Source organism: Monodelphis domestica, chromosome 1, assembly GCF_027887165.1.
Source record: "Monodelphis domestica isolate mMonDom1 chromosome 1, mMonDom1.pri, whole genome shotgun sequence".
NCBI lineage: Eukaryota > Metazoa > Chordata > Mammalia > Didelphimorphia > Didelphidae > Monodelphis > Monodelphis domestica.
Window position 1 is genome coordinate 485,523,386 of NC_077227.1, and position 20,233 is coordinate 485,543,618.

The following is a 20,233-nucleotide window of genomic DNA, read 5'->3' on the forward strand; positions in this document are numbered from 1 at the left end:
TATACTACCACAAAAGTACTACTATGAAGATCCCATTAAATAGGGAACCATCTCTTTTTTCCTTTATGTATCCTTGGGCTATATGCCCATTGGGGATTACTGGGTTGAAAAATAATAAAAGTTTACAAATTTTAATAATTTAAAAGTTACATCTAACACAATAAAATCAATTCATAATTCCAATAGTATAATAGTTCGCCTGACTTCCCATAGCCCCTCCAACATGATTTCCATATTTTCTCATCTTTGCAACATTGACCACTGATATCACTGATGATAGTACTTTTTCTTTTTAAAATTGTTTGATCATATTCTTTGATCAGTTATCTATTGGGAAATGAATCTTGACCTAAGGCAGTGATGGTGAACCTTATAGAGACTGAATACCCAAACTGCAACCCTCATGATACATGTGAGCCCCTGCCTTACCCCAGATAGGGGAGGAAGGAAGCACTGTCATTGGGCTGCTGGGCAGAGGGGCAGGCCATATGAGAACTGTCCTCAGGTAGGGTTGGAGAGGGGGAGAGTAGCCACTCCAGCAGGCATGCTATGGGCTCATTAACACAAGTCTAAATCAATTCTTTATATATGTTGGATATCATGACCTTATTTTTTTTTATCAGTGATATCTGATGTAGAAATTGAATGAGAGTCAGCCTGACTAAATTTTTCTATTCATTCTGTTATGTTGCCTCTTATCTTTTAATGATTATTTTTTTCAAATAAAGTTTGGTAAATGGTAATGCTAAACCATTTTCATTCCTGCTTCTTTTTCATTGTTTCCTTTGGGATTCTAGACCCATTATTCTTCAAATATAATATTATTTTGTCTAGTTCTTTAAAGTAACTTTGGCAAAGAATAAAATTTACAAAATAATTGAAGTAGTATTGTTATTTTTATTATATAAATCCAGCATGACTATCAATAATGAATAAATTTTCAATTCTTTTATTTTCTTCTTTCAGTAAAGAGTGATGTACAGGGTCATTACTCAAGTCCTTAGTGTCCTTGGTAGTTGAATTCCCAAATGTTTTGTGTATTGTGCAGTTATTTTAAAGGGGCTTTATAATTTCCTCATATTTTGTGTGTGTGTGTGTGTGTGTGTGTGTGTGTGTGTAGGTACTATATAGACATGCTTATGATTGTTGTGGATTTACTTTGCATAGTAATACTTTATTGAAGTTATTGTTTCCATTAGTTTTTTCCTTAATTCTATGAAATCATCTAAAGTAACACCTAGGTCATCTGCAAAGAGGAATTGTTTCACCTCCTCTTTATTGATGTTTATACATTTAATATTTCTCTCATATTACTATTATTTATAAAATAATGAGTATTTATAGAATACTGTTCAAATAAGAATAAAGAGGGTAAACAAAATTTAGAGCATGTTTCAGCATTTCTCCATCGCAAATAATGGTAATTCTTGGTTTAACATCCAGGCTTAAAAAAAAAAAATCCTTCCCTTATGTCTTAGAATTGATATTACGAACTGATTCCAAGGAAGAAGAGTAGTAAAGGCTAGGCAACGGAGGTTAAGTGACTTTCCCAGGGTCACCTGACACATTTGAACTCAGGTCCTCACAATTCTAGGCCTGGCTCTCTATCCACTGAGACACATAGCTGCCTCTCATACTTTAAATTATATTTAAAGAAAGAAGAAGGGTCCTTCTGTGCACCTATATGGTTGAGGTTTTTAAGATAAATGAATATTTTGTTCAATGTTTCTTCTGCTTTTATTAATACAATCATGTGGAGATTTTTTGTTGGTTTTGTTTAAAACTATAATTTTGATGGCCAGTATTAACAGAAAACCATAAATCTTTTCATCTTGGATTCAGTCATTAAAAGGATCCAGCTTAATATTCAATTCCACAAAAAAATTGTTATGCAACTACTTTGTGCAAGGCACTGGAATTACAAAGACAAAAATGAAGAAGATTATGTTTTATTGTTTAAAATGTCAACAGAAAAATTAATCTTTAGAACAGAGTTTCTTAATGATTTTTGGTGTCACAGACTTCTTTGTTAGCTAAGGCCATAGTCTCCTTCTCAGAATGTTTGTTGACTACATTCACAATTCAAAGAAATGTTAAATTTCAGTGATTAGTAAAATGTAATTTCCCCCCTCTCATTCAAGTTCTCTAGATCGATGGATTCCAGGTTAAGAATGTATATATATTAGGCTGAAATTGCCTGTCCAAATTATATACATACATACATACACACACACACACACACACACACACACACACACACACACACATATATATAGTTTTTCCAAGACAGTATGACTAACTGATTTCCTACCTTTCCAGCCTACCTGTCAGGGGACAAACCTCATACTTCCTACATTCTCAGATCTACCTGGGATCCAGATTCTATCCCCTAGACCCGTCTTGACAAACCTACGGAACACATGCCAGAGGGGGCTACTCTCCTCCCCCTCTCCACATGCATCTGAGACATTTCTCACATCACCCACCCCTCTGCCCAGCAGCCCAATGGGAATGCTTCCTCCCTCCCCTGTCTGGGGTAAGGGCCTTGGCATGTGGCATGAGGGTTGCTGTTTAGGCACTCAGTCTCTAAAACATTTGCCATCATTGGCCTATATTCTCTTACTAAAAGATGTCTTGAGCTACTACATATCCTTGCATGCCTAACATTAGGATTACTTGCTCAGAAATATCCTTATAAACCAAGTGTTATTATTCTGCTATATGTTTACCTCAGAAGAATTTGGAGGCCTTGTGTTTATCCTCCAGAGGAGTTCACTGCCAGGTATGACTTGCACCGTATCTTGGCTGTCAGGAACATTATCAGTCTCATCACCCTCAAATGTTTTAGGCTCATCCTCCTGAAACAGGTAAAATAATGTGTTTAATCTGAAATTTGTTCATTTATCCAACAAAAGCACCTAATATGTGTAGAATGCTATACTAGGCTCAGGCATTGAGGCACAAAATTTACATAGATGAGACATGGTCCCTCTTCCCCTTGGTATTTACAGACTGGGAAGGGGAAGGGGAGTCATACCTAGATAATTTAAATAATATATCTTAAATTGATTAGAGAAGTATGAAATAAAAAGTGGTAAATTTTGAGAGACAGGTTATTATTGATAAGGGGAACCAGAGAAGGCTTCATTGAGGAAGTAACATTTAAAAGAATTTAATGGAGGTTAAAAAATTAATCAGTAAAAAAAGAAGGCAGGCCATTCCAAACACAGGAAATAGTATGAGCAACCGTTGAGAGTCATGATTGAAAATTTTGGTTTAGATGGAATGGTAAGGGTTGGGAGGTAGGGCAGAGTCATATTGTAAAGACTTTTTGGGAAGACACTGAAGATTTCTGAAAGGAGAAAGGATATACACATAAGGAAGATAATGTAGAAATCTGAAAGATGGAATAGAGGCAGAGAGCAGTTAAGTTAAGCAATTAAGAAGTCCCTGCAATAGTCCAGGTAAGTGGTATCACAGGTTTAAAAGAAGGTAGAAGCAATGGTAGGAATAGTAATAAAGATATGAAAAATGTTGTGGAGGTAGAATTTAAAAAAAAATATTTATTTATTACCAATTACATGTTATAACAAATTTCCACACAAGTTTTCCTACATTATATGACTGAACTTACCTCCCTCCCTCCCTTCCCTTTCTCCTCCCAATGCTGGCAGACAATTCAATCTGGCTTATACATGTATCATTATGTAAAACATATTTCCATAATATTCATTTTTGTGAGTAATCTTATAAAATTGAAACCCCAAATGTAAACCCAAATAACAATTGAAAAATTGCATGCTTTCATCTGCATTCTGACTCCAACAGTTCTTTCTCTGGAGGTGGAAAGCATTCTTTGTCATAAATCCCTCAGAATTGTCCTGGATCACTGTATTGTTGAGAGTAACTAAGTATATCATAGCTGATCATTCCACAATATTGCTATTACTATATACAATGTTTTCCTGCTTCTGCTTATTTCACTGCATCAGTTCATGTAGGTCTTTGTAGCTTCTTCTGAAATCATTCTTTTCATCATTCCTTGCAGCACAATAGTATTCCATCACCATCACATACTACAATTTCTTCAGTCATTCCCCAACTGATGGACATCTCTTTAATTTCCAATTCTTTGCCACCAGGAAAAGAGCACCTATAAATACTTTTTTTCAAGTAGGTATTTTCTCCTGTTTTTAATCTTTCTGGGATACAGATCTAGTAGTGGTATTACTGGGTCAAATTGTTTTATAGCCTTTTGGGCATAATTTCAATAATTGCCCTCCTGAATGGTTAGATCAGTTCACAGCTTATGGAGATTTGACATAGATATAGAATTGACAGAATTTGATAAATGAATAAAATGTGAAAGGTGATGGGGAAGGAAAAGTCAAATAACACCAAGGTTCTTTGGAACATGATAGGTACTTCATAAACTCTAGTTATGAGTCCCATGCATCCATCTGTGAAATAAGAGCTCTAATGAAAGATCAATAATGTTTAGGAATTCTGAAAATTAGTAGCACATTCATGATCTTTTCTATTCTCCAATAACTTATTCAAAGATACTTAATCCCACTTGGCTAGGCCTTACAAAAGAAAAGGTTAAACATGAATAAAGAAATCGATTGATAGCCTTAACTTTTGAAGACCACCTTTCCTTTAAAAAGAAGTATGAGTTTTTAATGTAAATAAGCATTAATGGAAAAAGTGACTATCATAGCCCATCTACATTATAGTGTAAAAAAAATGGCCAAGTATGGAAGGTGTTAAGTGTATATTAAATCAATAATGAATATCTCCAGGGTATTCCTATTTATTTAATAAAATAGGTGCTATTTCTTTTTAATTTCAGCTTTAATTTTAGACTACAGAATGAGCTAGTCCAAAAGTACAGTACTGTACAGCATTAGGAAAAAAGACTTTCCTAATACTGGATTATCTAGTACTGAAAACTAAAAGGAAAAAGATATGAGCTTATAAATGATAAGCATTAACTCACTATCAGAGTGAAAAAAATCATAGAATTTAAATGTCTTTGTGGGAAATATGCCAGAACATAGACCTTGAAGGAGAAATACTTTTCAATGTGATCTATTTTCTTGCCTTTAGAGTGGGGAATCACAAGATATTAGAAAGATGTGAAATCAAATGACATTCAGCTCACAGTTTTCAGTTTCCAGAAACCAGCTAGGCTGTTTCTTTATGACAGAAAAACAATAACTATTTCCACTCATTTCCCATTTTTTATCTGGAGACACAAAGGTACACTGTGATCTTCTTATAGGTTAGTTGAAAGTAAGGATGAATTTGCTAGATCTCAGTAATCATAAGCTCATTTATACATATTTACTCTGAAGCCCTTCATTCACCTCCTATTTTTGTTTTAGATATGCTACAAAAATTCACAGGGACATTTATTCCAAATATTAGAAATCTTACCAATTTTGATTTTCTCTGGTAGTCACCTTTCCTTTCATGCTTTTTGTAGAACTCATAGGAAACAGCATCTATGCCCCATAAACATTCTGTCCACTTGCCATATATCATAAAGAGCTTCTTTTTGCTGTAGTCAAAAAGAATTTTATTTTATTTTCTGCACAGTTAAAATAAATTATGAACTATTCATTTAAATTAACAGGATTTTAATTTCAGCAGTAGCTCTGGCTTCCTCTTTTGGCATTTTTTCCTACAATAAATCTGTGTTGCCTCTAGGCACAAAAACCACAAAGACTAGTGTAGGTCATTTATTCATATCACTATGGACAGAATATTCATGCTCTTAGTTCACTCTCTTAAGTTAAGATTTATTGGGAAGGCAGAAAAGAGTATGAGGGTATAAAAAATGGAAAAGCTGAATGGCAATGCTACAAGGGGCAAGGAGAAGTGAGAAGAGTGATTTTTATTAAAAGGACCAAGTTACAACATGTTCAACTCAGTTTTAAAAGGTTATAAAAGTAGAAAGAAGTCACACAAGTTTTAACATTACAGAAAAATGGATAACTTCACTTCCCTTAGATAACACTTTGGAAGAAAGGAACAAATGAAAACATTAAAAAGGAAGTAGCCAGTGATAAATAATAAGCAAAAACAGTCTTTTTTTTTTTGTAGTTAGTGGGGAAGAAGAAAGATCGATATGCCTGCATCCAGGGTTTTTAAGATATGATATAAAATATCTGATTTTTCTGGTAATATAATATCCCTTTGGCATAGGTTGAATTACTCTAGAGGGCAATTTCACATTTGTTCAGCAAATGTTCAGTAAAAAAGAACATATATATTTTATGTTTTTCTAGCATGGAGAGTATATATAGTATAAGGATGTCATCTTTGTGACACTAGAATACATGAACCCTGGGCAAGGTGTTTAATTTCTATGAGCCTTAGTTTCCTCATCTGTAAAAAAGAGATAAGAGCAATGGGGTTATTGTGAAGATGAAATGTGGAAATGTATGTAAAGAGTTTCATACGCCTTGTAAATGTTAACTATTAGTATTATTGTTATTGCAAAGGTACTAATATCTGTGAAATTCAAACCAGGGATTAATTGGGTAGGTACAATGATCCAACAGTAAGAAAAATGATCTGTTCCTAGCAGAAGAATTGTATTTATAAAGATACACCTTCAGGAATAACGCACCTAAAAGCAAAAAAAAAAACCCTAGAAAAACAAGAACAAGAATGTGCACACCCAGATTTGGTGGGCACCAAGATTCCAAATCACATGCCCTGGAAACACTTGGTGAAAATATGTCTCTCTAAAGTGCCTAGATATGAGTACAAACACAGTTTTCATAAGCATAAGATGCATGAGAATGGCTTTTCCAGGGTTGAAAATCAGGATGTGTGCAATGCAACCTTTCTTTTTGTTTTAATGAAAGGAGGCTCCTGTCCTTTCAAATGCCCAAGTTGAATTCTAATTCATTCAAGTGAGGGTAACTCCTTAATCCTTTTTTTTTCCAAGTTATTTTTATGAATTATCTTAATATGTCTTAAAACCCAGTAGGGCATGAAAGTCTAAGAAATACCAAATGCTTTTATTTTAAAACACTAACTGAACATTTCTAGTAGAGATTTTAATTTAATTCTACTTTTCCATTTCTTGGATGAGGAAACTGAACCTCAGAGAAGTGAATGACCTGGCCAAAGAAGAGTCACTTTCCACAAAGGTCACTTAAATAAGACAAGTTGTTTATTATAATATCACTAGCAATTTGTCTGCTTGCAAAAAGTAAAAAGGTAATTAAATAATGAAAACTTAAAAAGTCAATCATGAAAAAGGAATGTTTGGAAATAGGTATGCAATAAACCAAATTCACATTTTTGCTTTTAAATTGATAACAGGATTCCACTTAAGGAATATATGTGAGAGAATTACACAAGTCACATATTACCACTAGGATCATGTATAAAGCCCATATCATCACAGAAAAAAATCTTCCTAGGGTTCTAAATATCTATCAATATACCAAAAAACAAAAACAATGAAAACCACCTTTATTAAATGGTTTTCCTTTCTTTTCCAACTTGAAAATAGGTTTTACATAGATAAGCTATAGGTATGACCAAATCTAATAAAAATAGTAGCAATTCAAGGATTTTAGTCAAGTTAGAGGAAGCAATAAAGATTTGTTTTTGTTTGTCTGAATTCTACTAGTAAATTATTCAAGCATTTTCTGTGTCTAGTCATAAGAGAAGCAATGTGGAATAGTTGTCAGAAAGCCAGCCTCAAAATAAGAATGACCTGGGTTCAGGTCCTTTCCTAGACATATACTAAATGTATGACTCTTGGGTAAGTCATTTAAACTCTCAGTGGTCTCATGAGAACTCTGTCTAAAACTCTAAATAGCAGAATAGTTGTTGATCTGATTGGTAGAGTTTCCTTACTAGGAAGCTCCTTTACTTTGATGAAATAATAAGTCTAAATGAAAAAAAAATTGTTTGAAACTCAATTTTCAAAAATTCAAATCCTTTTGAAAATAATTTATATAATTTTGTTCAAATTAAAGGTATAAACTACTTTGAACCAACAATGATTTGCACCTACCTTTTGTCTTGAATGTATCCTTCTATTTTATGAAGTTCTTTCCCAAACAGCCCACATGGTTTAAAGTTAAGTATACACTTATCTCCAGTTCTAGAAAAGAAACCATAACCTTCACTGCATTATAAATATTTCCCCATTACATGTCAAAGATTACATGGAATTTATCTGGGAAGCAAATGTACGTATTTGATATTTAGGGCTAACTCAAAAAGAATCCTTTTACCAATCTTTGTTGCTATCATCTGATGACCTTCAGGGAATACCTTGAATATACTCTTGCCTTTCTTAGTTACACAAGCACAGGCTTCCTCTTCTCCTCATCCCCTGCCATGATTTCATTATTTCTGAATATTGAATATTCACATTAATGACCCATACACCCAGGCCTCTCAATTCCTTAAACTCAAATCCTATAATACCTAGTAAAATTCAATTCAACTAACATTTACTAAGTGTCTTAACATGTGACAGATACTGTGTGAGGTTACTGGTAACACAAAGAAAAAAGAGAAACAGTCCCTGCCTCCAAGGAGCTTACACTCTAACTGGGGGAGATATGCACAACTAAGCTAAATTGAAGTGATACAAGATAATTTCAAGGAAAAGGTGCTAATAACTAGGGGAGAAAATGAGAATTAAGAAGTTATTTTTAGGGAAGTTCAAGATTCTATGGGGCTGAGATTAGGAAAAAAAATGTATTCTATATTTGGGAGACTACTTGTACAAAGTCACAGAGGCAAGAGTTGAAATCTTGTGTAATGGTAAGAATAAGCAGTATAATATGACTAGAAAAAAAAATGGGTGGAAGAAAGATACATGATATAAGACTAGAACAATAAGCAGATACTAGCTTGTGGAAACCTGTAAGCCTATAGGATGAGAACTGTTTTATCCTACAGGCAAAAGAGAGTCACTAATGATTTTTACATAAGGGTTGCTAGTCAGATGTACTTTTTAGAAAATGTGTTTAATTTGCCAGGCATATGTAAAACCTTTGTGTTAGTTCAAGTTTTCATTTCTTCTCATTTGGAGTATAATAATAGCCTCCTAATTGCCCTCCAGTTCAAATATGTTCAAGTTCAAGAGAAAGATTAAGACTCAGGATATAAGCACACATACTCACATATACATATACACATATATGTATATATTAGCATTGAATATATGTTTTCTATATAAACACATGTATGTATACTTGTGAGTGTGTGTATGTGTACACACTGGGTGAATGAGGACAATTTTATCTTAAAATGTCAAAACTCTTTCCCAATGAGAACAATACTCAATACAGAATCAATTAGGAGGCATTCAAAGAACCCCAAATCACTCTCATCTATGTTTCTATATATATATATACATTTATGTATACATATAAAATCAAATGAGAATATATTAGAAGGACTTTATAAATCTTAAAGTGCTATGTAAATTTAAGTTATTTTTGTTTCTAGATCTTGGGGTTATTTGCAGAGAGATGCTCATTGAACCCATGGGAACTGATGAAAGCACCAAGGGAAAAAAGTTCACCAAATTAAAAAAAGATGGACAGAGCCTTCAGGCTACCCATAGCAATGGGAAAAAAATATGTAGATGGTCCCAAGTATAAGGGAAGAGTAAGGGTGGAGAATAATAATGTAAGTTTGGTACTAAAGCAATAAACTACCTGAGAAAAGAGGAGGAAGAATTACAGTAGATGAAACCACAAATAAAGAGGCTGCCAAGAGGTTTCAGCACATGGCCAGTTTAGATGTGGGATGGAGTAGTACGCTACTCCTCCTGCTGGTCAAATGCTTGTAGGGAGAGAAAGCATGAAATAATGAATATTCAGTACAAGGAAAGGTAAAAATAATATAATAAATTTTGGAGAGATCAGACTTTCTGTTACTTAGAGAAGACAAAAAGAGTACAAAGTGATTTAAAAGAAAAAGCTACTTCATTAACAACAAAGCAATAATTTTAGAGGACATAATGGAACAAGAAGAGTATATGGCCTATGCAGCAGGATTGAGATGTATATGGGTAAAAGTACAGAGAGAGAAAAGAGGTTTTTTTATCTCAGCAGAGTTCACTCTGAAGCACAAAGATAAAGAGAATAAGAACTGTAAATGTACTTGTCATGGGATAGGAAATGACCAAGTGGATAGGGGCTGTCTGTCCTATGATGACTAAATACAAGAGTAATTCCTGGTCATCATTCCAGGATGGTTAAGATTTCTTATTGTGATTAGATCCCTATAGGGCACACTGAACTCATCCTTTGCTATCATCTCAGATTTCATTCCCTAAATGTATAAGAGCATGAAGCACACCCAAGAGATGCCCAAAACCTAGCACAAGTGCTAAGCTCCCAATTTCAATTCTGAGAAGCAGTCTCCTACTTCCGAATCTACACCTCCCCTCCTATCAGTCCCAGGGCCTTAGGGAAACTGATATTTGGGATCATTCAGCAACTACTTTAGAACAGGTACTCTGCTGTCCCAAGTGCTTAGAGAATTAGTCTTAAAATGCATTAGAATTCTATTCATAACTGGCACTCTGTAGCCCTAGGTACCTAGAGGCTGAGGTCTTGGATGGCAGAGTCCATCTTTAGGGAGGTACTTTAGGCATCTTAGTATGTATGATGCCTATATATATTAGGCACTTACTAAATATATATTTAGTGATTTAATTGATCTAGGTCTGGGGTGTGAGATGGACATAAGCCCCTTGAGGGCAAGGATTTTATTTTGGTTATGCCTTTGAATCCCAAGTACTTATAATAGTGCCTTGCGCATAGAAGATACTTAATAAATGTATGTTGTTAACTGAATTCCCGCTCATTTCTACTATTCACACAGGATGGTTACAACCTGCACCTTATTATCACTCAAAGCTATTCTACCTCTTAACCCTGAAATTCTACTTTTCCAAACCTTCACTCCTCCTGAAACTGTCTTTCACTCTCCAATTTCCTTAATTTCTTACTTTATCAAATTTATTCTGATTTCGCTTCCCTGTATTCAACCTTATGATTAGCCATTTTAATGATATATTTTCTTCTACCATTTTATCCCTAACCCCTTGACCTTATATATTTCCACTCTGCTAATATCTAACTCTGGATAATTCCTGCCATTTACCTTCTCTAAAACGGAATAATAATGCTATAGGAAGTCACAAAATCATGTTGAATCTACTAAAAATGTATCCATGAAACCTCAATTAGACCTCTGCTACTTCACTAATCTCTTAATAATTCCCTGTCATTTTTTCTACAGGAACTGTTTTGAGCCTCTTTTCTTAAACTCTCAACTATGCTCTCACCTCCAATCTTTCTAAACAGATGATTTCATCTCTTATATTAAGAAGAATGAGGCCTTTCCATTTTAGCTCCATATCCTCTCAATATCCAAAACCTATCATTTTCTGTCATTTTCTCTTCCTTCCCTACAATCTCACATACATTTCTCCTTGACAAAGCTAATAACCCTTTCACATATGCTTTTGATTCCATTTTTTCCACCTCCTCTAGTGTCTGGCTTCCTCTTCTCATCATCATGCCTCATACTTCCATATTCAATCTCTTATTCTTTGGCTTCTTCTCCTCTGCCTAAATACATTTGTGAAAGTTTCCTATCATAAAGGGGCCTTCTTTTGATCCTGCTGCCCTCTTCACATTACCATCCTATTACTCCTCTGTCACTTCCACTCTTCACATCTTATCTTAAAAGGATAAAAAGTCTACCTTTGCTGTCTCTACTGTCTAACCAGTCAATAATACTTAAATATAATTCGGCTTTCCCCCCTAATATTCTACTGAAATAGTCCTCTCCAAGGTTACTAATTGCCTTCTAATAATCAAACCTAAAGATTCCTTCTCAATTCTCATGCTCCTTGAATTTCTTATAGCTCCTTCCTTCTTCATGCCCTTCTCCTCCTCCACCTATGGCTTTCATAATACTGATATCTTCTGGTTTCCTTTTGTCTCACTGACTGCTTCTTTGTCCTCTTACCCCACTAACTGAAGAGATATCCTAGGCCTTCAGTTATCTCTCTCTCTCTCTCTCTCTCTCTCTCTCTCTCTCTCTCTCTCTCTCTCTCTCTCTCTCACTCTCTCTCTCTCTGTCTATATACACATATATATATACACACACACATATATACACCCATATTTATATATGTAAAATACATATATTCATACATAGTATATTATCCTGTTCCTTTGTCTCTCTCCCTCCCTACTCAGCCCCTTCTCTCTTCTCACTCTATTGTAAGCAATTTCATCCACTGGTAAGCCCTAATTGTTACCTCTATTCTATGTAAAAGCCTTCCAAAATCTTTTTTACTAACCCTGACCTTACCCCAAGACACTAGTCCCACGTTTCCAACAGAACTCATCACAGAATCAAATTTGGCATTCTTCTACAATCAAGTTCCTATCTCTCCAGCCCTGTTTCACACTACTTTCCACATACTCTGTGCTCTAGCAAAAACTAGCTATTTCTTGTTCTGTTCTCTTTCATATTTGTACAAGTTATTCCTCATATCATTCCTCAGATTCTCCAAATCTCACCTGGAATGGATTACCTCTTACTGCTTCCCATCTTCACAGCTTGAACTACTTCACTGATAATTATTTCAGGATCCACCTGCCATAGCAATTCTTCCATGATGCTCTCTGAAGTTATTCCTCTCTCCTTGAACCTCTCATGTCACTCTATTTGACCTTTCCTATCTATATACTTAATCATTTTCTAATTTGTATTATAGTTACTTGTGCACATCTCATACCCTTTTTACTAGGTTGCAAACAGCTCCTAAAAAACTGAAATGCTGTCTTTTTTCTTTTTATCATCAGTACCTAGCATATATTTTGACACCATAAATGTTCAATGAATTGAAAGACAAAATAAAACAAGACTAACCAACGCAAGCATTGCTCAAAATGTAAAAATTGCAAAACTGCATGATGGCATCAATCATGTACCAAATCTAACAAATATGTATTGAGCACTCATCCTATGTAAGGCATAATAGTAGGTACTGGAAATATAAATATATAAATTAGACAAGATCCTTGCTCCTAAAGAGTTTATAATTAAAAAGCAAGAAATAAGAACAACATGTGAAAAGTAAAATAATACATGGCATGAATAACAGTGTAAGACAATAGCATAAAAATAATAGTAATGTTTATACAGCACATTAAAATTTATACAGTGTTTTTCTCACTACCTCTTTGTGAGGCCGTTACTATAAACATAATTATACATATTTTACAAGTGAGGTTTAAGTTCACACTTATATTGTTACCCTAAATCCTATGTTCTTTCCAGAGTAATAATAGACAACCATGCCACCATGAGCTTGTTTGATCATCACACAAAGATATGGCCAATATCTTCTAGCTGGAAAAATGTTTTAACTCCACAGTTGAGTAATATTACCTGTGATTTAAAATTTCAACTGTTCCATACTGTTCTATCCACAATTTGCCAATAATTATATTATGTACACAGCAGGTAGGATTTGTCCATGTGTAGGCTTCGCCGTGTCTGTGAAAGATGCCCCCAAAAAAGCAAGTCAGAGACCAGAAAAGTGAACCCATTGCATGACCCAAAGATGTAAAATCCCAAACAGAATTAAACCATAATGATCTTAAACCCTGCAGAAGAGTACAATATTTCTTTGAACTCTCTCTATAGAGGCTATTTATTTAGCATTCGTTTGAAATTTATTTTTTTCTTTCCTTTGTAACCTCAAAAAAGCTTTTTACTTAAATGTCAAGAAAAGCTAATAAGCAATAAAAGAAGACTGAGACAAAGAGAAATTGCTTTTCTGTGAAGTTGTCCAAAGAGCAACACTCTACAAAACCCATATTGTGGTAACTATGTATTCATTGGTGTGAAAACTTGGAGGTATAAGGAACTGCCCCCATAAAGTACAAAATAGTATTAGGAGGTCCCCTACCTTGGCTACAAATATGCTACTTATTTTTCTTTTATTCATAATTGCCAACAAATATCCTTTCTTAGAATAAAGAAACTAAAAGAAATATAGATTTTTAAAATAAAGTAAAAAAATCTGGGGTAGCTAGGTGGCTTGGGGGAGAGCCAGGCCTAGAGTTGAGAGGTCCTGAGTTCAAATTTGACCTCAGATACTCCCTGCGTATGTGACGTTGGGCAAGTCACTTAACCCCAATTGCCTAGCCCATACCATTCTTCTGCCTTGGAACCAATGCCTATTATTGATTCTAAGACAACTGGTAAGAGTTTAAAAAAATAAGCAATTTAAATTTCCACTGATGTTATCTTAAACTAATCAATCAATCAACATACTAAGGGCCTTATGTGCCAAGTACTGTCTAAATGTCTTAAACAAATACAATTACCAATAAAAATTAGATCATAGGATCCTAAGAGCTAGGAGGTTTTATCTAGTAACTCAAGCACAAAACCCAATATGGTGTTTATAACATCAAAGCAAGATCTCTTTCCCAATATTCTTTAAAATTAGTTCCTTAACTCTAAGATCACCTACAAACTATCTTGCATATATCTTGTTCCTACTTATCCTGTTTACCTGTTATTAGACTGTGAGCTCATTGAGAGCAGGTATTTTCTCTCTCTCTCTCTCTCTCTGCATTCCTAGTGATTATTATAGCCTATATAGTAAGTACTTAATAAATTCTTTTTGATTGACTGTTAGCCTGCTATATATAAGGCATTTTAAAAAACCACTTTTCTAAAACCTCTGACAAAGGTTTAATTACTCAAATTTACAAAGAACTAAATCAATTGTACAAAAAATCAAGCCATTCTCCAATTGATAAATGGGCAAGGGACATGAACAGGCAGTTCTCAGCCAAAGAAATCAAAACTATTAATAAGCACATCAAAAAGTGCTCTACATCTCTTATAATCAGAGAGATGCAAATCAAAACAACTCTGAGGTATCACCTCACACCTAGCAGACTGGCTAACATGACAGCTATGGAAGGTAATGAATGCTGGAGGGGATGTGGCAAAGTGGGGACACTAATTCATTGCTGGTGGAGTTGTGAATTGATCCAGCCATTCTGGAGGGCAATTTGGAACTATGCCCAAAGGGTGATAAAAGACTGTCTGCCCTTTGATCCAGCCATAGCCCTGCTGGGTTTATAACCCAAAGAAATAATAAGGAAAAAGACTTGTACAAGAATATTCATAGCTGCACTCTTTGTGGTGGCCAAAAATTGGAAAACGAGGGGATGCCCTTCAATTGGGGAATGGCTGAACAAATTGTGGTATATGTTGGTGATGGAATACTATTGTGCTAAAAGGAATAATAAAGTGGAGGAATTTCATGGAGACTGGAACAACCTCCAGGAAGTGATACAGAGCGAAAGGAATAGAACCAGGAAAACATTGTACACAGAGACTGATACACTGTGGTACAATTGAAGGTAATGGACTTCTCCATTAGTGGCAATGCAGTGTCCCTGAACAATCTGCAGGGATCTAAAAAATACTATCCACAAGCAAAGGATAAACTGTGGGAGTAAAAACACCAATGAAAAGCAACTGCTTGACTACAGGGGTTGAGGGGATATGATGGAGGAGAAACTCTAAATAAACACTCTAATGCAAATACCAAAAACAGGGAAATGGGTTCGAGTCAAGAACACATGTGATAACCAGTAGAATCGTGCGTCGGCTATGGGAGAGGGAAAGGTGGGGGGGGGGGGGGGGGGCGGGGAGGAAAAGAAAATGATCTTTGTTTCCAGTGAATAATGTTTGGAAATGACCAAATAAAATAATGTTTAAAATTAAAAAAAAAAAAAAACACTTTTCTATCCTTAATTCCAAACCACCAACCTGGATTAATTGGTTTTCAAAATGCCTTGAGATAACTTGTGCTCTAAGTGTTCACTGTCTATTGGAATGTTATTGTTCAATATCTTAAGCATCTTTCACAAAAAATCCCATGATTCCTAAGCTGGAACTTTCTGTTTCAAACCCTCACGTTTTGTTTGTACTCCTTTTATTTTATTTTATTTTATTTTTATTTATTTATTTATTTGGTCAATTTCAAACATTATTCTTTGGTTACAAAAATTATATTCTATTCCTCCCTCCCCTCCCCACACCCCTCCCATAGCTGACGCACAATTCCATTGGGTATTACATGTGTCCTTCATCAGAACCCATTCCTATGTTGTTGGTGTTTGCACTAGGATGTTCATTTACAGTCTCCATCCCCAGCCATATCCCCTTGACCCATGTAATCAAGCAGTTGTTTTACTTCTGTGTTTCTATTCCCACAGTTTTTCCTCTGAATGTGAATAGTGTTCTTTCTCATAGATCCCTCTGGGTTCTTCAGGAACACTGCATTGCTGTACCCCTTTTATAATACAATGATAAAATATATATTTGTGTACAAGTTTTATCTTACTAAGTTATAAACTCCCTGAGAGCAGAGCCCATTTTTAATTTATTTTTGTATTTCTCTAAAAAATCCAGAATGATGCTTTGCTTATACATATAAATGTTTGCTAACTTGTAGCTGGAAATGATCAGTTGATTATGCCTCTAAAATTATATTGCTGTACTCAAATAACTAAGCCTAATACTTTTGGCTGTAAGGTTATCTTCTAACCTTATTATTCATCATTAAATTAGAAAGTTCTGCTTTGCTAAGCAAATGATTAGGGAAAATTAAGAATGTACAAAAAAAGTTTAGAAACTGATTAGCCAGACATTTGAACAATTTCTCTAGGTTAACTGAAAAGTCTAAATCATATGACTAATTAAAATTTTGTATTTAAGTTAGTTCTTGGTGTTAGAAAGGTTAATAAACAATTTAAATTAAAAAGGATTATTTTTAATAGTATCCTAAGCCAAATTAGAGGATATAAATTAACCCATCAAACTACAAGGGCATGGATACAATCAAAGACAAGAGAGAGATGTTTATTAAGCAAATTATCTTTTAAAGAAATAGTTCTAAGATGAGATATCTATGAACTAAATTATACAATACTTACTTGAGAAGCTCCAGTGTAATTGTTCCTCGGGGCTCGGCCTCTACACTTTTGCCCCAGAACTTCAGTTTGGGGTAGATTGAGCCATGAAAGATAAAGTCCTGATTGATACCCTCTGAATAAAATGCACTAACGGGAGGGTGGTGACTGACCTGCTCAGATATAAATCTGAATCCTAGGTCATCCCTGGAGACCAAAAAAAGAAGGGGAAGGGGTATAGGATATGAAGGATAAAGGTCCACATTAATTTAAACAAAATCAGTTACTGAAATTGAAACAAATAAGGTCAACCCATAAATCAAAACAAATACTGAAAATACACCAATTTTCATAGCTCCATCAGTTAACAGTCAGTGGTAAATTGATGTCACTTGAGGTTTGGGTAGGATACATCCCAACTCTTGTCCTTTATAGCAGAGTGGGAAGTAGAAGCACATACGTTCTATCACTCCAAACTGAAATATTTGGCCAAAAATCTTTAATACATAATTATTTTATTTCAACAAACTGTATAATTAGGCAGCATGCTAACAAAACACATCACTATTTTACCTTAGAGAAGATGAAACAAATCTGACAACATGATAGGGAAAGGAATATTAAAAGCTCTCAACATGGGCCGCTAGGTATATTTAAAAGAATCAGTATTTGGCATTATATTAAAATTTAAGAGTTTCTAGTAAAAAAAAAATAGCTTAAGAATAAAGGAATAGAAGAATGGATCAGAACCAATAATTAGAAAACTTGTACTATCTCTGGTACTAGAGTGCCAGGAACTCCTAATGCAGAACTAAAACTTAACAGTCTTAGGTGCATAAGACGTTAAAATGTTAAATTTGAAGATTCTAGGTCATCCCATGCCAAAGCCCCACCACTGCCCAAGAAACCAACATTTTACTTTTAAAAAGGCTTTCCTGGAACAGCATTTCTTCAGGCATTCTTAGAAGATTGCTGAAGATATTCTCATGAAATTCTTATAGTTCAATATATTTCTGGCCAGGGACATGATTTTTAAAATCCTCTCTCAATAAGAATGTCAGTTGATAATTATTCAGGTACTATGAATACACCCACAGTTGCAGTCATTAAAAATTATACAAGCTAAACCACATAATTACTAACTTAACCAGAATTAGAATTTCCAGTCATTAACCAGAAGTATTTTGCAGAAAGGAAGGAGAGTTTAAACATAAGATTTTAAAAGACTGCCTACCAAAGGATGTAATTTACAAAATGAATGCTCACAAGCCAAGAAAAGAAAGCATATTTTTAACTATAAAAGAGGAACCTGGAGGGGAAAAAAGGCATTAGTAAATGGCTTAGTTTATTTATGTTACCTCCATATTAGAAAGATTGTTCAAAGTCTTATATGTAAAATAAAATGGAAAAACATTCTTTGACAAAAATGTAAACTAAGAATTAAATCATGACTTGTACTAGATGTGATATTTTCCCCAAAAAGATATAATAATTATATCAGTCTATGAAATTTAATTCGATGAAATTAGTTTGTAAAGTTAGACACCATTAGGTGTCGTGCTTTATTAAACATTTTGAACTTCTGAGGATATTTCATCCTTTTAAAAAGATGTATTTTCTAGAACTTTTCATTGCACAGTAAATTAAATATACTCTATATTTTGCCTTCATTGACTAAAATGCTAATAAAAATTTTAATGTATGGCATAACATCTCTATCTAAAAAATAAACTAAGTCAAAAGGAAAAACTATCATCAGAGTCAAGAGGGATACTTAGAAAATAAGTACCATGAGTACAAAAGTATAAATGTACACCTCTCTCTGGATCTTAGTTTTTTCATCTGTAAAAACAAGACTGTTGGATTTCTAAGGTCTTTTCCAAGTTCTAACAAAATATGATTGTGATCACGTGCTGAAAAAAATGAAGTACTGGAGCATGTACAATGTATCCCTGTTAACTACTCAAGCGCTCTCTAAAGGTAATGAGATTTCAAGAGCAGCTGCTCAGCTGTTCTGTGCCAGTTAGCATCTAAATCAAATGAAAAATCAAGACAGTATTCAGACACTATACGTACATGCAAAAAGGCTGGACCATCTAGAGCTGGAGAGAAATTAAAGACTTCAGAAAGCTGAGAAGAGTTTGAGAATATGACATTTATTACTGCCTTCATACATGATAGTGCTGATTTATGTGGACAAAATGGATACATTTATGATACCAAAATAACTAATCTAACCTCTTCTCAATTTAAAATCTCAATTAACCAAAACTTCTATAATTCACTTCTGGAAGAAAGAAATGAAAACCAACTCTGTGTGTGTGTGTGTGGAGGGGAATAACTATTACAGATCAGCAATTCATCTAAAACTTAAGGCTTAAGTGCACTAAAATGTTAAATGACACATCCATGGTCACACAGTCAGTCCATTTCAGAGAAAGAGGACTTAATCCCAGGACATCCTGTCTTCAGAGCTCTCTTCTCCCTACTATGCCAAAATAAAACAAAAATTGTAGTAGTGAAAATAACATTATTCATATTCACATGGCACTTTAAGATTTACAGGTCATCTTATTCAAAACAACCCTGTGAAGTAGATAGAGTATTGTTATCCCCATTTTATGGGGAGGGAAATTAAAGGATATGGAAATTTGAGAGAGTCAGTGGTCACATAGTTGTTAACTGTTGGGGCTGGAACTTGAATATAGTTACTCTTATTTTAACTTTAGTACTCTTTCAGAAAGTTGATTGATGTAGTTTAACTCACTTATAACCCCAAGAGCCTGAACATATTTTAATGTTGTTTTCAATATCATAATGAAAGGATAAATGAATGGATAAAATGCTAAACTTGCAGTCAGGAAAGCCTGGGTTCAAATCCTGCCTTAGATACCTAGTAGCTGCGTTATACTGAGCAAGACTCAGCTTGAATATTCTTCATCTGTAAAAATTGTACCTACTTCACTGGTTATGATTGTGAGACTCAAATTAGACAATAAATGTAAAGCACTTTGCAATCCTGAAAGTGCTATATAAATTTGAGCTACTATTATTATTAGAATATTTTATGTGATTTTAAGAGTATTTCATCACTAATGTAAAAATCCAATATTTCAATCTATTAAAATATTTTTGTCATTGCTACTACTCTACCACATATCTGCTTTAGGAAGCTAGGTCGCAGTGTTTTCTGCAAAAGCCAAAGTCAT

At 34.3% G+C, this 20,233-nt stretch overlaps 1 protein-coding gene across 6 annotated transcripts in view; it reads right to left on the reverse strand.

Annotated features, from left to right (window-relative positions):
* The window catches only part of OSBPL2 (oxysterol binding protein like 2), a 145,792-nt gene that overhangs the window by 19,585 nt on the left and 105,974 nt on the right, over window positions 1–20,233 (reverse strand). For all 6 annotated transcript variants that reach the window (XM_007475614.3, XM_016427564.2, XM_016427565.2 and 3 more), the window contains 5 exons: window positions 17,049–17,231; window positions 13,471–13,578; window positions 8,045–8,134; window positions 5,440–5,563; window positions 2,730–2,858 (listed from right to left, as the gene is read on the reverse strand). In XM_007475614.3, coding sequence (XP_007475676.1) covers window positions 2,730–2,858; window positions 5,440–5,563; window positions 8,045–8,134; window positions 13,471–13,578; window positions 17,049–17,231 — 634 coding nt within the window. The remainder of the gene's footprint in view (window positions 1–2,729; window positions 2,859–5,439; window positions 5,564–8,044; window positions 8,135–13,470; window positions 13,579–17,048; window positions 17,232–20,233) is intronic.